We start from the raw sequence: 17,925 nt of genomic DNA, 5'->3' as shown, positions 1-17,925 counted from the left end.
AACCAATATTGTACTGAAAAATGATTTGTTACCTTATCAACATTTTTTTTGTTCACACCCTTGTCAGTGACAGAACATTCCTTAACTACTTGACAACCTATTTTATCCTTCATTAAAATCTCTTAACACTTTTACGAAATGACTAAAACACTCTGAGCTTGTTTCCTTGCACATGAGGATTTATGCCAACTGCTAATGATGTATAAAATGTATAACTTTGGAAATAAAAATTATTAAAGTTATGCCTTTAAGCAAGTTAAAAAAAGAATAGGAAATTAATATTTGGGAGAGTATATTACAGTTTATAAAACACTTTCACTTTTCATTTTAAAATATCTGGTTTAATCCCTATACAACTCTGTGGGCTAGGAAGCATTATTATTATTATATGACCTACACTTTACAGAAATGTAAAATTCTATTGATTTGATCAAAAATACAAACTATTATTTGGTTGAGCCAGAATCTGAATGTATATTTTCTGATTCCAAATTCCAGGATCTTTCTATGGTTTGGACAGCCTCTGCCCTTAACATTGTTATCAATGGAGCTGATTAAATACATGACTTTAAATAGTTATCAAGAAAAAAGGATTTCATGACTAATATTAACAAATACAAGGCAAATAACTCTGAAGGACAATTCTTGAATATAACAAAAATATGAAAATATGATCGTTAAGGCTATCAATTATGCATATGAATCGACAACTTCGTTTTAGAGCTATTAAGATGTGTACCGTATTCCACCGAAACACTGTAAAGTGAGTAGATGCTAACTAGGTGCCGAAGACCAGAATGTAAGCTCCATAAGCACAGGGACTTGTCTATTTCCTTCACTCTTACATTCCCATCACACTCAATAAACATTGGTTGAACGAATGAATGCGAAGTACAACATGGAGTACAAAAATGAGGCTCTGAGATATAGAATTATAAAGTTAGCTTCCATTCAAACCCAAGACACCAAGTACGATTTAATTTATTAGATAAGTACTGAGTAATTTATATGTGCCTATATCTATGCTGTGTATTTTTGGATCTTCCCTTTTAGATAACAAGCTACATGAGATCTGGAATTAGAAGTCAGATTTGTGTCCTCTACAATGCCTAGCTAAACAACCTTTGGTAGATCATTTTCAACCTTGATTGTACATTAGCATCGCCTGGAGAACTTAAAAAAAAATGCCTGGAGCCCCATCAGACACCAACGAAATCTGTATCTCTGGGGGGTGGGGACTGAGCTCTAATTTTATTTTAAAGGTGCACAGCTGATACTGATATCCAGTGATGGGTAAGTGCCACTACTGCAAACTAATGGTCCTCAAACTCTGGCTTAGTGGAGAATCACCTGGAGGGCTTGTTAAAATTCAGCCCCATCCCCAGAGTTTCCAATTCAGTAGCTCTTGAGTGCACCTGAAAATCTGTGTTTTTAGTAAGTTTCCAGGTGATGCTGATGCTGACGCTGCTGGTGTGGGAACAGACTTTGAGAAGCACTGCCACAAACTATAATGATTCTTGTATGAATTAAGGGATAAATGTTCGAGATACATGAATAGAAAAACATGAACATTATACGAAAAATTTAAATATAAAAAATGAACTTCATGCTCAATATCATTGGTCGTTAGAAAAACGTAAATTACATTCACAATGAGATAACATTACATACTTATTAGAATGGCTAAAATTAAAAACAAAACCAAAGTAACCCAAGTGCTGGTGAGGGTGCACAGCAGCTACAACTCTCACACACTGCGAGAGGAACGCAGGAGGGGACCGTATTGGAAAGCAGTCTGTCAGTTTCTTTTTTAAAGTTTCTAAAACTTTATTAAGTGAGAGCTGAAGTCTAATGAAGATGAGATACAGTAAGTCATCCTTAGATACTTAAAATGTGTTTAAGTAAAATATATTGAGTGAACTTTCAGATACAATTGAAGAAATATTGTCAGTAATCTTTGTGTTAAAAAAAAATCCTGGATATAGAGAGAAGTGCTGGGTGACTTTAGATTTACCAATGTCACCATAATATTTTTTCAAAAGGGGATGAAAAAGAAGTTGTGATATTAAATATTGCCAAATTTCACATCAGTCCCCAGGAAAATTCTACAAAGGACTGTGAAAAAGATGATTTAATAAATCACTTAAGAAGCTGATCATCAATATAAACAAACATACAGGCATAAGGAATAAATTCTCATGGACTAACGTAATAAGATAGGATTATTGACTAGATCAAAAGAAACTTACAAATACTGGGAAAGTATCTTAATTTTCAGTAATTCATGTAACTACTGTAGGGGAGGAAAACTTTTCTTCTTCCCTTCTAGGTTCTTTGACTGGTCTAATAACTAAGTTGACATAAGACAGATTAGCAGGAGAAAAACAAATTTAATTTTGTATGTACGGAACCTATAAAAATAAGACTCAAAGAAGTGACCCAGGCAGGCAGCTTTTATACCTTTTAGACAAGGAAACAATAAATCTGTGAGAAATGGACAAGTAAAAGGGGTCTGGGCTTGGGGTAGCAAGTTAGTGAAGGAGTAACAAGGTGTTTTTTGGTTTTTGTTTTTAAAGGAATTCCTTTATTTTTTTATTATTATTTATTTATTTATTTATTTTTAGCCGTGTTGGGTCCTCGCTTCCGTGCAAGGGCCCTTTCCAGCCGCGGCAAGCGGGGGCCACCCCGCATCGCGGTGCGCGGGCCTCCCACCACCACGCACCGCCCCCGCCCCGCTGCGGAGCACAGGCTCCAGACGCGCAGGCCCAGCAGCTGTGGCCCACGGGCCCAGTCACTCCGCGGCACGTGGGATCCTCCCAGACCAGGGCTCGAGCCCGCGTCCCCCGCATCGGCAGGCAGACTCCCAACCACTGCGCCACCAGGGAAGCCCTAACAAGGTGTTTTTACACAACTTTCTCGGCCCTAAATTCCCTATCTCTGGTGAGAAGGATGCCTTCTACCTCTGGTATAGGGAGGGTACCCTTCAAGTGGGAGATTTATTTCCTGCTTCCAGGGAGGGGCAAAGGAAGTCAGCGTGTCCGTCTTCCCTTGGTTGTTTCTTAAGTAACTTTAATTTAAAATAATCAATGGAATATTACTCAGCCACAAAAAAGAACAAAATAATGCCACCTGCAGCAACATGGATGGACCCAGACATCTTCATACTAAGTAAAACAAGTTAGACAGTGAAAGACAAACATCATATAATACCACTCATATGTGGAATCTACTTTTTAAAAAAATTATACAAATGAACTTATTTACAAAACAGAAACAGTCTGTCAGTTTCTTATAAGTTAAATGCATACTCACCATAAAAGCCAGCAGTCCCATGCCTGAATATTTATCTAAGAGAAATTAAAACTTATATTCACATAAAAGCCTGTACATGAATGCTTATAACGGCTTTATTCATAATGGCCCCAAGCTGGAAACCACTGAAATGTCCTTGAACTGATGACTGAATAGATGAACAGATGAACTATGGTACATCTATACGATGGAATACTACTCAGCAACGCAATGCAACAACAAACTGTGGACGAAACTCAAATGCATTCTGCTCGGTGAAAAAAAGCCACTTACAAGGCTACACCCTGTATGATTCCATGTATGCAACATTCTGGAAAAGTAAAAACTATATGGAGAAAAAAAAACAAAACAAAACAGTGGTTGCCAGGGGCTGGGATGGGGTGGGTGTCAACTACAGATGGGTACACATTACATACTAATCGAACGACTATAACACGTCAATCTTCCAGCCTCAGGGACTAATAACTTGACAGGACAAGACAATTCTTTTCTTAAGCATTATGTGCATTGTCCCCAGGACATTTACTCCTATTCTCGGTTCGGGCTGCTTTCTGGGCACGGATGGCATCACACTCTCTCAAAATAAGCCACCAGGAGAGAAACACCCATAGTTCACAGTCTGTTTAAACTTGCTGCTGACTCATTTCTCCCTTGATAACTGAACCTTTCTTCCCTAATAACTTTAATTATAGCCATCTCTCATTCTAAAGCTTCCCGTTTCCTCGGAGATGTATTTGTTATCCATGTGACCTCCTGACTGTGAGACACTGGGTAAATATGCCACCTCCAGGATTCAGCCTGCTAAAAACAGAACCTGCATTTTTCACACATTCCTCTCCCGCACGTGGATGTCGCAAAGATTAAAAGGGATGATGTATGTGCATGGGATTATTGCCGTTATGCTTGAAATACATTTCATGGAATTTGTTCTAAACTTGTGGTGCAATAAATATCCTATTCCTCTCTCCCTAGCACGGCAACTGTTCACACCGGAAATGGCATTCTTAGGCACTATTTACTGGGATCTGGAAAAGGAGGACTTAGTTTCAAGTCTCACTCTGTAACTTACTTTGTGACCTTGACCAAACCACTTGCCTTTTGAGTCACACTTCTTTACCTATAAAATGGGCTTCAGCTACTTCGTGTTTCTCTAGGGGCTACCTTGAAGGCAATATCAAGCACATACAAAGTACTATATAATGCCTGAGATGATTCCTACTCCCTGATCTCTAAATGGAAGTGACTAAGCAAGAGATTCTCTCTCAGCCAGATGAAACAGATTCCATCAGTGTCATCAGAGGACATCAATGTAGATCTATAACCTGGGAGACCCAAACAAACTCTTCACTACTCAGGAGTCCTAGGACACATCAATTTTTAGAGATGCATGAAATGCTTGAATTGAGAGAAGAAAAAACATGTAAGTGTTTTTCAAGAGTTGGTGTGGTATATAAGGGAAAGAACATGAACTTTGGTGTCACCCAAACCTGGGTCTGAATTTCAGCACTTATGATCTTAGGGAAGTTATATTACCTCTCTTTGCATATTTTCTAATCTACAAAATGGGTACAGCTCTCTTGTAGAGTTGTGAGAAATAAACAATAATGTATATAAAGTGTGCAAATACCATACCCCTTGGGAGAAATAATAATGTATATAAAGTATGCAAATTCCATACCCCTTCCATAGGTAGGCCCTCAAACAATGCCTGTACGTTATTAATTCAACAAGCACTGATTAAATACCATATGTAGTAGGCACTATACAAAGCCTGGTTATTACTTCTAATATTACTATTTTCCAAAAGGACCAGGCAAAATCTAGAGAGAAGGCAGAGCAAATGGGCATCTTTATTGTTTATTACAATGCACACGTAGAAAAGCCAATTTTTCACTACCAAAGAGCTCCCTGATAGCTTAATGCCCTGACTAAAACTCTACCACAACAGAATCAATCTAATTTGAATTAATTTTTTTCTTCACTAATTATTTGGTACCTCAAATCTGCTTTAAAATGTAAAAATTCCTAGGAAATAACAACCTTATGAAACAGAAGAGAGAGGATAGTTACACCTCTTCCTAATACTCTCTCTCTACCCTTGGCATCTCCTGTCTTCTGGTTCTACTGTTTACTAGCTTTGTAACCTTGGGCATATCACTTAATCTCTCTGAAGCTGCTTCATCATTAAGATGGGAATGGTAGCACTTAGCTACCACTTACATAAGTAAAGACCTACAGGAAAGAGAAACCGTATGGGGTGGGAAACACAAAGAAAGCAGAAGGGAGGAGAGAGCCACAAAAGAATCAGACCGAATGACTCAAAAGAGGAAGAGGGAGAGAGGCAAATACACAAAGAATGAAACATCAGCACAGGGATAAATTTCACTCAATGAGCATGAGTCCTCAGGCCAGGGATGCAATCCAGCCTGAAAAAGTCAATCTCTGTTGTGAAATTTATGACTTTTAGCATTTCTCAGCGATTAATGGTCACCCAGCAAATGAATGGTGATGGTGTCATCAACATCAAAGAAAAAAATGAAGATCAACTGAGGGCCACAGAGATGATAAAAATGTCTATAGAAGAGCCAGCAAACTTAAATTTTTATAAATTTGCTTAAATGTTCTAAGCAATCACACGAAAAGTGAGCATCAATTCCTGAGCATCATGCTGCTATGGTATTAAAATCTATGTATTACTACATATACTATACATTTACACCAACATATCACTATAATGGGTTATAAGCACAAAGTCATGTATGTTGTCTTTTCTGAGTAATTTAAAAAATAAAGAATTTTCAAAGACAATAAAAGTTGTTAACCTTTGCTGCTGATTTTGGATCCCAACTCTATACATGCTAATTTTCTTCCTCTTCTTTTTTCTTTGCTGATGACACAGTATTGAAGGGAAAAGAAGTTTTATCATCAGACTACCTTAACTAGGTTCTGACCCTCTTTTTCTAGTTGAATAATTCTGTTCTGTAAATATTACCTGAGCTCTGATTAGATGAGGAACAAAAGAAACATAGAGATGAATAAGAAACTGTTCCTGCCTTAAAGGGTCTTGGGCTTTGGTTAACTGCCGGCCAGCAACACACGTTGTTTGGATAGACAGTTATACTGTACAACAAAGAAATTTACAGGTTGAAGGGGATCAGGATTAAGTCAGGTTGATCAACACCTGGCATAGTTTAAATGCATCCAACGGATTTCTAGGCACAACCATTTTCCCTGTTGGCACCACCTTTGTTTCTTCCTCATCTCTTTCCTTCCAGGCTTCAAAACTCACACACAACTTCCCAATCTTCAAAGATGCTAATCTTCTCTATACCTCCACTGCTCACCTGCAACTGGGTTAGGGACTCCCATACCTGGCCCTTCACCATAAAATCTCCACCTGCTTTTCAAGAGAATCCACTGGGATTCTACTCCACATTCCCAAATGACGTCAAATGCACATTCTGGCCTTACTTTGAAGTGTGTTGAAGCAAAACCATCCCTTTCTCTGAAGAAATCATAATCTACTGTTAATTGGCCAAATTAATGCTGATGTCCCTCGTTAAGTGCATAAAATGGCACTGAAAAATGGTATTATGAGAAGGCAAAATCAAAGATCACAAACTGATTTTGCACAGTGTTTTTAAAACTTAGTAACTGAAAAATAATCAGCTAAGCTTCTGGGTTTTCCAAAAGAACCTGAAGATCTGGCAACACTGGGTCCACCCTTACTCATAGCAACAATGGACTGGCACAGGTGGCAGGGGTCTCCTTTAAATACAGCATAAGCTCTCAAGTATATGACGGTTCTCCTGAAGACTCTTGTGACCATCAAGGATCCGTGCTAACCACGTGCCTAGACCTCAAGCAATACAGCAGTAGGCAAAACACGGAAGTGCCTACCCGATGGAACTACACTGCAGCTTTGAATAGATGCTGAAGGGGTAAGCAACCCATGAGGAACAGTAAAGTAAAGGTATTCTATTGTTCCTAAGAACTCCCTATCTAACGGGTTCCTTGAGTGAATCCTTTTGTGAAGTGAATGGCCACTCCCTATTCTATCAGTTTTGAGAGCTATAATGAGCATGTTTCAAGTGAAGGTACATAGTTATTCTGTGAACCCATATAATCACAAGATTACAGTGTAAATTCCTATGTCTGTATAGATATATCCGGATACAAATATCATTATCACTGAAATTGATTTCTGAGTTTCACTCATGGATTCAAATATCTCTGTATCTTATATTCTGCATATCTCCTATATGACCTAAATATACTGTTAAATTTGTGGTGAACATCTTCAGATTAGCAAATTTGCATTAAAAAAGACATGCTCTTATAACATTTAAAGGTACCATCAAAATTACATTTCATATTAATTTATTTTAATACTAAAGATCTCAGATTCACAGTAAATTCTATTTTGAACACAAAGTGAAGCCCTTAAACTGTAAGGGTTTCTAACTATGAATTATTGTCAAATGCCCTCAATGTCTGCCTTGATGACCTACACTAAAGCTCCTGATGCCTGCTAATCATATAATGGGTAAATGAATAAAGGACGCCAAAAAGATTACTTGATGACTTGAGAAAGTGTCTGTATAGAGGTGTCTGCACATCCTAATTAAGTTCTCCTGATGTTAAAAATTGCAGGAGACCATGAGTTGTAATAGTGTAAACTGTTTAGGTAAAAGAGGCAAGGAAGAGAGAACATTATGTGAACACACTGGTCAGATAAATGAAAATAATTTCATGTAACAAAGTCTGGTTCTGTCTGCCCTAAACCAAGTCATATTGTTTATTTTACAACTTGGGTTAGTAAGAACATGATTACCATTTAGGGAAATAGTTTTCTGTGAAATTATCCCCTAGCTCATTTATCATCACCACCGCCAAGTATAAAAACTATCTTCAATCACAATCTTGATTTACATGACTCCAAGAATTAGAACTAAGAAAAATGGGTGGCATTGGTAGGGAGACCAGGCTACTTACTTATTAAGTGACTCAAACCCAGGTCTTCTGGCTGCTAAACTCATATTCTTTCCACTATGCTGTACTAGCTCTTTCTCAATAATAACTTAAGTCTAAAGTAAGCTTTCAGAGTTTGCAAAGATCTACTATCTCATTTAATCTTGGTAATAATCCTGTGAGGTTGGGGCAACATAATATCTCTAATACAGAGGACACTGGGTACCCAGGGATAAAATAATTTATGCATAGAAGATGGACTGAATGGCTGGCAATATCCATAAGACGGAAATAACTACTAAAAAACCTTACTGTGTGCACCTGAAGTATGTGACCTTTAGAGTAAGCATATTCTTAAATGAGTACAATGTATCTGTTACCCTTATATTCTAGGGATGGTAAATACCAGATATCTGTACTGTTCCTCTTCTTTTCCACCGTAATCCTCCAGCACACTCTTTTCTGCTAGGCCCGAACACAGCCTCAGAATCTTTTTGAACACACAGTTCCAGGCAGCCCCTATCAACCGACGCAGATAAAATCTGCATTCCTATTCTGACTCTCTCCATTAGGGCCCACATTATATAATATTGTGGAATATATAATATTCTCTAACATCTTACGGAAAAACCCAAAGGAACTTTTTGGCCAACCCAATATTTGTTTTTGACATTTTGTCTTTGCTTTTGATTGGATATTTGTTTTCATGGCTCTCACATTATTTCACATCTGTATATACTGTCTTCTCCAGGTACCGGGACTCTGCCTTATTTTGATCTCAGAGCACCAGCTGCAATGATTCATACACAGCAGGCACACAAGGTGTTCTGAACACACCTGAGACAAACGCATGGTATTTATGAAAAAAATCTGAAGTAGAAACAACGACAACAACAACAAAACAACAACAACAAAAACCTTCCCTTGTTTCTGATTTTAATTTAGGCCAGGAGTTGGTAAACTTTTTCAGTGAAGAGCCAGATAGTAAATATAAGTTTTGTGGGCCAAATGGTCTCTGATGTAACAACTCACCTCTGCCATTATAGTGTAAAGCACCCACAGACAACATGTGAATAAATGTGTCTACATTCCAACAAAAAGTTATTTATGAACACTGAAATCTGAATTTTATATAATTTTCACATGTCACATATTATTCTTCCCTTGACGTTTTCCCCCAACAATTAAAAAATATTAAAAAAAAAAAAACATTATTAGGTAGCAGGCCATAGAAAAAGAGGGGGTAGGCTGGATTTGGCCGATGGGCCATAATTTACTGATCCTTGGCCTAAATCTGTGGTTTTCAAAGTGAGAACTTCAGGTGGTCTGCAAGATCCTTTCAGCAAGTCCAACAACCTGTATGTGAAGCCAGATTTTCTTTGTATGCTTCAACCAAAACAGTGTACAACAGACTGACTGCAGAAGCAAATATGAGGATCCAGCTGCCTTCCATTAAGCCAGGAACTGAAGAGATTTGCAAAAATGGAAAACAATGCCAACCTTCTCACTAATTTTTCTTTGTTTGGAAAATATATGAACGTTATGTCATAACGTTCTTTGTATTAACATGTAATGGGCTTATGATTGATTTTTTGAAGTGGATTAATATTTTTTAAATTCCTCAGTTTTGATTTCGAATTAGATGCCAACAGCTATAACCCATGGAAACAAAAGCTGTCTGGGGGGCCCTCAGTAAACTGTCAGATCTGAGGGGATCTTGAGACCAGACAGTCTGAGAACCGGCTGCTGAGCTACAGCGGGGTGAACGGATTGCTGCCGGCAGGGCAGCCTAGGCCGAGTGGGAGCACGTCCTCAGGTCAGGGCCCCTGGCAGACGGCCTCATTTCAACCTCCTTCTCGACTTCCCCCACCTGAGAGTTTCCTGGCATTTCTTTCATTAAATCCTGATTTGGTAAAATTTAATCCCATGCAATTTATGTCTTTGTAGAACAAACCTGGTGAAAATGTGGGGTGATTTTCATGAAAGAACTCCTCTGCTATGTGCAGACCATAAAAACGCTTTAGCCTTTGTCAAAATAGACAACTAGATGCAAGTATCTCTCCCTGGCTTGTCTTTTCCAATCTTTAAAAAAAAAAAATTACTATTCTAATTCTTTGCCTTCAGAACATCTCTCAAAATAAACAGATTCACTGGCTTCTTTATAAATCATAGTCCCTTTGACTTGGCTCCACAAAAATTGTAGAAGCCCGGTGCTAATCAGCATCCTCACTGGCGTTAAATCTAAAGAAATGAAATCCAGTAGGCATGGTGCAAGTTTAAATGATAGCGCTAATAATAATGCACAAAAAAATCATATTTTGCAAGTAAAGTATACGCATCTTATAGGGCATCTTAAGAGAGTATTAATATTTTGCTTGTTCTACCATTTGAGACTTTAAAACTTTTTAAAAGACTACTTTAGAAGAAATAAAAGGGAAAGCTGTCTTAATTCTAGTGTTATCATACGTAAGGAAACCTTACATAAGGGAGCTCTTCTTTCAATATAAGTTTACTTTGTCGTAAGTTTTAACTGTCTAGACAAATGATGTATACTGCTGGCCTGGGGAAACCTCTCCCTCACCCCCCATTTTACAGAGAATTAAAGAAACAGTAACTATAATTCCAATAATAATCATTTTGTTGAATTATATAGTCTTTTTTTTTAATATATTCTTAATTAGAAAGTGTTTCCACATGAGTATATGATTCTAAAGCCCTTTATAGTTTTCTCTTATGGAATAGTAACTTTGTAAACAATAACAAAGTGGGAAGAAATTTCTGTTTTTGGGTATTTGTCCTTTAATCTGTATTATAAAATATCTAAAAAAATCAAGAATTATGATCAGATGGATGCTAAATCTGCCATAATTTGTGATTACTGGCTCAAAGTAGAAAAATAAAATACATTTGGCTATTTTGACCAAGACCAAAACTTTAATTCCCTAGCATCTTAAGATCAGAAAGGCACTAACAAATTATTACCTGTTTGGGGGATTATTACCCATTTGGGGGAACAGTGCAAATTATATTAGGGAGATTTTGGTAGCTGTGTTGTTCAATGAAGAACAAAAAAAAGGATTTAAAATGTGGGAAAAAGTGCTTACTGTTTAAATCTACAGTAAAAGCAAAAGTCTCATCATGATTGCAAAACATTCCAAATTGTGAAACTTAAGTTATTTGTAAAATAGACAAAAGTAAAGCAGCTTCCTCAGTCATTTTTTGAGATCTCAGCATCAATTTAAAGAAAATGCTTATATTTAAAAGAAAGCCTATTTCAAAATATGAATCCCTATACTAAGTACAAATATGAACACGAAGTAAATTTATATCTTATATCATGCATTCCTGTTCCACGTGTATGCACAAATGAAGGTGATATGAAACTAAAGTTTTAAAAACTTTATTTGCCTCAATTCTTTAAGGAATAAAAGAGCCTCAAACCTAAAAGAAAGAACAACAGTTGATGCTAGTGTAAAAACAATAAAATTTACATAAAATTGTTACGTGGACTATATGGAAAAAGAGGGGGGGAAAAAAGGACATATGTACTTCACTGTATAGAAAATATATATTTCTGCCAACACTGTCTACAAGATTTTTTGGGTACAACTAATAATTTTTTCCACTCTCATTTTTTTTTTTTTTAAATAATTCTCCATTATCATTTACTGGTTCAGGTACTTTTTATTAATTAATTAATTAATTAATTTTATTTTTTTTGGCTGTGTTGGGTCTTCATTTCTGTGCAAGGGCTTCCTCTAGTTGTGGCAAGTGGGGGCCACTCTTCATTGCGGTGCGCGGGCCTCTCACTATCGCGGCCTCTCTTGTGGCGGAGCACAGGCTCCAGACGCACAGGCTCAGTAATTGTGGCTCACGGGCCTAGTTGCTCCGCGGCATGTGGGATCTTCCCAGACCAGGGCTCGAACCCGTGTCCCCTGCATTAGCAGGCAGATTCTCAACCACTGCGCCACCAGGGAAGCCCCCACTCTCATTTTAACATCAAAATTATGTTCATTAAAAACCTGAGTATAATAAAGTTTCTTAGGAAGGCAACAAATCTAAAACTCACGTGGAATTTATACTACCACCAAGATAGAAGGGATCAGGAGAATTCTGGTCTCATATTTGAGAAGACACTGCTCCTGCTACTCTAAAACAGCAAAACTAGAATCAAGGTATGGTTGTTTTAAAGCTTGGCACAGCAGTTTAAAATTTGAAAAAACACCATCGTTATTTTAATAAAATAGCTTTCAGTTTTATTGTCCCAATTCCCCTCCCCAGCAGTGGGACAATAACAGTGTACCTTTCTCTACCTGCTGGGGAATTTTCTTAGCACTTTGTGGAAACTGTTGGTTTTCAGAAATGGACAGGCTGATGTGAACCAAGGTTAGACAAAATACAGAATTGCAACAACAATAAAAAAGCAATTTAGAAAGAGGATCAAGCCAAGCAGATAAGCGAACTCTATAAAATCAGATTTCTGGGACTGGTCATCCAGTCAGTTCCCTAATTTCAAAAAGCCAAACCAAAGCAAAGCATGCTGACTTACATTGCTTCTTTAGTTCTTTCAGCTGTTGTTTAAATTGTGCAAATTTCTCATTATTTTGAAAGTCTGCATCAGAATTCTTATTCTGTAAAGCCAAAAACTTCTTCTCCACTAATAATTTTAGATCGGGTATTTTTTCTGGACGTTCTTCTCTTACCTGAGGAAGACAATAAAATTACTTTAGTTAAATGTTAACAATGACACAGTCTTGTAACAGTATTTTTCTCTCATTTCATTCAAATAAAACTACAGTGAGGTAGAAAACAGAATTCCCCCCAACAGAGAACCAGAGAGGCTGGGACTTGCTCCAGAACAGACTGCTAGTGAACAGCAGAGGGAATCATTCATCCCATCCCATAGTTTGCTTTCTTAAGCTATGCCTTCACTGCCCTGCTAGCTTGCTGTGTCCAGACAACTACTGGGGAAAAATTTCACACCAGTGCAACTGTGTCCTCCACCTTCACCAGAACCTGAACATCATGGCTCCTTCCTTTTACTTAGGTCTGTTCAGTCCCCTCTCCTTCCTCCCGAGGGCTCATTCCATCCTTCATTCTCTTCAGCACTCCTCTTCTCTGGTCCCTGGTCCCAGCAGGTGAGAGTGGCTCCTACTTCACAAAACAGGTAAGATTTCAACCTTAAACTTCCACCACCTGCTGCCACAAGGAAAAAGTGCCCCTATTCTGTTCAAGGCTAAACTCTCAATCTTTATTCTTTTTTACCCCTCACAATATTTTATTATAAATTTTTCAAACAGGCAAAAACGTTGAAAGAATTGTGCTTTACCATTCAAAGTCAAAAGACTATCTGCAAGTCCTCTGCTTCGATTAGCTTTTGTCATGGAGGAAAGAATTAGACAATCTTCTTTTGTTCAATTGCTATGCATTTTAATTAGCTGAATCGAAAATGAAAGTTAAGCATGAAACCAAAATGCCTAAATCCATATTTAAAGTACAGAGTGTAGGAAATTACTGTCTACTCATTGTACTGATGAAACTCAACCAGTGCTGGATCCACCATCAAAGAGAGGTGTGAAAAAACATGGAGAGGCCTTAATGACAAGTTATACGTAATTAAAAATCTAAACCAAGTCCTGTAAGGCTAAAAAAACAATAAAGCTCAGTTTGGCTAGAGAAGGTAGAAAGACAATTTAATAATGCCTTATATCTCAAGAATAAGAGCTATTATATGCGGTGACTGGCTATCCTCTGCCTCTACACTGGATAGAACAAGTTCAAGATAGTAGCATGAAGAGGTCAGAGTAGATAGATAATAGAAAATAAATTATGAGTTTTTAGAAAAGAATTATGGGCTCTCTTTCTGGATTTATAAAATAAAGTCAACTCACATCCACCTGAGATGTTAAGGGGAACATTACAGGCAGGCATACAGGTGAACCTTCTCAAGGCCTTTGATCAGTATGAAATTATTATTTAAGCTGCAATGGTCAGAGAAGATCTGATCTGAGCAGATTATCAACAAATGTGGATGTTCTCTTCCAACAAAGTCTCTAACCCACTCAGCATACTTCATTTCCTTCGTTCAACTACACCACAAGCTGAGGAGCTGGGTAGAAGAGTGCAGGGGTGAGGGATGGAGAGGGTAGGCATTTTGAGGTTGACAACACAGCAACCTGAAGTATGACTAGGAAAACCTGAACACACCAAATTTAGCAATTCAGAGTACTTTCTCCCCCCACAGCAGAACCTCAAGAGAACTGCTCTAAAGCACATAAATTCACCGCAGCAAATATCTTCTCTGGAAACTTGATGCTGCAGTTGGCGTAGCTATCCATTGCAAAGAGAACTTACTGTACTCTAGCTATCAAAATGAGAGCCTGGAAAATACTAAGCTCATTACCTGTTTAAATCAATGCAATAAATGGGGATTAAACTATATTTTTAATGGTTTCCTGCTTTGTCTGTATCTTCAAGATAAACAGATACATAATCCCAAAAGGGGAAAGAAAAAAGCCATTCTTTGAGTAGTTAGTTGATCCTAAGTGTTACCTAGTCTGAAAAAGGTAAGGATGGCCCTCTTCTCCTAGGACAAATGTAAAATACCTCAAAGAAATTTGAGGTGGGAGGAGAGGATCTATTAGATCCTCAGTCCATTCCCTTTCCTACGGATAAAGCTCCTAGATACAAGACACAAAACCTCAGTTTTAAGTCACTGGGTGTATTAGTTTGGTAGGGCTGTCATAACAAAGTACCACAGACCAGGTGGCTTAGACAACAGAAATTTATTTTCTCATAGTTCTGGAGGCTAGAAATCTGAGACCAAGGTGACAGCAGGGTTGGCTTCTTCTGAGGTTTCTTTCTTTGGCTTGCAGATGGCCATCTTCTCCCTGTGACATAGTCTTCCCTCTGTATGTGTCTGTGTCCAAATATTCTCTTCTTAAAAGGACCAGTCATTGGATTAAAATGAGGCACCCCAATGACCTCATTTTAACTTTCATTATCTCTTTAAAGACCCTATGTCCAAACACATTCTGAGATATTAGGGGTTAGGAGTTCAACATAATGAATGTTGGGGGAACACAGTTCAGTTCATACACTGGGTTAAAGAATTTTGAAAACAGAATTTTAAAAATAGCTTATAACATCTTATGGAAAAACCCAAATGAACTTTTTGGCCAACCCAATAGATTGTTAATCTTTACACCATTATAATTTTTAAATGATAAGACACTACTGAGAAGTAAACTTATCAGACACCACATACTTACAGAATGAGAATTTAATACTGCCCTGGGGAGAGAAAAGGTCAGGTTTTTAAGTACCACCTACCTACCCAGTGAGTGCCCTCTCTGTGCTAAGCTTTGTAGCTAAACAGGAGAGAGGACCAGAAAAGTTGATTGGGAGTAGGGTGGTGAATAGCTTTGGGAGCCAGGCTATGGAAGTGAGGCCTGACCTGATAGGCAGCAGGGAAAGACATTAAAATATTCTAAGGAATAAAGTAATAATACCATGAGAACTTTCTTTCTTTTTTTTAATGACGGCTGTAGTTAAAGCATAGAGGATGCACTAAGGAAGGGAGAAAGAAGTTATTGGACTATGTTAACTAATGGTAGAGGGGCTGGCAACTTGAACCAAATTGTAACACTATTTTTGAAGCAGAATCGCTGAGTCATTTTGTGAGAGGAAGACAAGAAACTGATAATGACTTCAAGATTTTTAACATTTAATATGGGCAACTAATTAAATTTAAAATGAGAGCATGTGAAAAAAGAGAAGAGAAATGCAAAAGGACCTCTTAAGGAAAGAAAAAAAAAAAAAAAAAAAAGCAAAGAAGAAAACCAGGAGTAAGGCATGTCCAAGAAGAAAGGAAAAGAGAAAATTCCTTAAGAGACGCTTGTCTCTTGGAAAAAATGGCTTGGAAAAAATGATGCAAGAGAGCTTAAGTAAGATAAGGGCTAAAAAAGAAACCACTGGATTTAATTACCAGGTACTTGGTACACTGCACTGGAACTATTTATCTGTTTCAACCTACTAGCTTGCGAAGCTTCTCTCGGGCAAGGATTATTTCACTGGTGCCCAGTGTACTATCTGTTGTACAGTAGGTGCTCAAATGACCTTGATGAACTAGTGAATTACAGGGATGCCAAATTCTACTGTAGTGACACGAGAAGAGGGACTAACGGAGTTCCGTGTGAGCAAGTGAACAAAGTCTGGCAGCAAGGGAAGGAGAAAGAGATGGGAAGCAGATCGTGGGAAAGAGACAGCAAAAGACACTTGTTTATTTGTACAGAGGTCAACAGTAGCTTGGAGTGAAGCTGACATGATGGAGGAGAAAGAACATGGACCTCAGGATCAGGCAGGTCTGGGTCCCTAAGTTGTGGACTTGGGGACAGTCCTTCTAGGCCTTGGGTTTCTCTCACTTCTTCATTAGGAATCAGGAACACCCATGTCAGGGCCATGGAGACTTAATTGCACAATGTTTGTGTTTAACTCGGCACACAGTAGATGTTAAATTTTCTTACTCTTTCCTTCCAACTTTAGCATAGAGCTTTCAACATGTTTGTGGACTGAGAAGAAGCCAGTGGGGAAACACAAATCAGAAACACTAAGAGAAAGCAAATAACAGATTTCATTTGAGAAAATCCTTCAAGTACTAGGGCAAAAACTAGAGAGGGGAGAAGACCAGCTGCGAAAGCACAACAATAGTCTTTACCAGAGGTCATAAATGCCCACAGGGCTGGACACGCAAGGATCTGAGGAAACCCCCAAGAAGTGTAGGACAACAGGCAGTGGTGAGGACGGTGTCGAAGTAGCCGGCAACAGCCCCAGGTGAGAGGAAGCCGCTGCACAGCTCCGGGTGACGCTGCCACGTGAGAGAGCAAGCCCAGGTTTCTAAAGAAAAGTTACAAATCTACGTTTCTGTGAGACCTTTGTTTTTTTTTTTTTTGGTTTCTAAAACAATGTATAGTCCAAACAATACATCAGCCTGAAGTCAGGAGTTTGAAACCTCTGTTTAGTGCAAACAAGATATTTTGGACATAAAAAGCAAAGTACTATTGTGATGCGCAATCTTTGGAGGTTTAGCGCAATTCCCAGACTTCTACTTTAGGAATGAAATATGGTCCTTTCAAATAGGACAGAGAATAATGGGAAGGATGGGTGTGGGGAAGAAAGGGGAAAGTAAAGGATTCCATTCTGACATGCTAATCCCAAGTATTAATGAAAAACTTGGGCTCTAGACTTGAGATTAAAAATTAGGCTCTTCTGCTAACTGAATGACCTTAGAAGAGTTACTAAATGCATCTAACCTTAATTTCCTCACTTGTAGACAGAAAATAATGACAGTATTTCCCTCACAGTGTTGTGGAGAGGAACAGATGGGATGAAACAATACGGCACTGATGAGCTATATGTCACAGAGAACAGTCAATGAGGAGGAAGTGTTATTGTTGTGTTTATCATTATATGTATCTCCAGGGTGGCTGGATATCCAGGCCCGCAGCTCTGTGGACTGACATGAACACCCAGGTGGAGAAATCAGGATATGGATTTTAATGGACACCATGGAAATGAATGGGATTACCAAGGAGATGAAATAAACGGAAACAAAAAAAAAAGAAGTAAGGAGAGAACTCTGGA

At 38.1% G+C, this 17,925-nt stretch overlaps 1 protein-coding gene across 15 annotated transcripts in view; it reads right to left on the bottom strand.

The window, feature by feature from the left end:
- The window catches only part of NSMCE2 (NSE2 (MMS21) homolog, SMC5-SMC6 complex SUMO ligase), a 221,492-nt gene that overhangs the window by 131,634 nt on the left and 71,933 nt on the right, over nucleotides 1-17,925 (bottom strand). For 5 of the 15 annotated variants that reach the window (XR_014255496.1, XM_082433255.1, XM_082433246.1 and 2 more), the window contains exons 4-5: nucleotides 12,833-12,986; nucleotides 3,313-3,347 (exon numbers count right to left, since the gene is read on the bottom strand). Coding sequence is in view for 14 of the 15 variants with exons in the window: in XM_082433255.1 (XP_082289381.1) it covers nucleotides 3,313-3,347; nucleotides 12,833-12,986 (189 nt within the window). In the remaining variant the exon portion in view is untranslated. Of the gene's footprint in view, nucleotides 1-3,312; nucleotides 3,348-3,371; nucleotides 3,638-8,689; nucleotides 8,803-12,832; nucleotides 12,987-17,925 lie in introns of those variants that run through there. The other 10 variants (XM_082433254.1, XM_082433258.1, XM_082433245.1 and 7 more) reach the window with 4 other exon arrangements.

The sequence above is a fragment of the Balaenoptera physalus genome (genome assembly GCF_965194825.1).
Source record: "Balaenoptera physalus genome assembly, chromosome: 17".
Taxonomy (NCBI): domain Eukaryota; kingdom Metazoa; phylum Chordata; class Mammalia; order Artiodactyla; family Balaenopteridae; genus Balaenoptera; species Balaenoptera physalus.
This window is presented reverse-complemented; position numbering and strand designations above follow the sequence as displayed.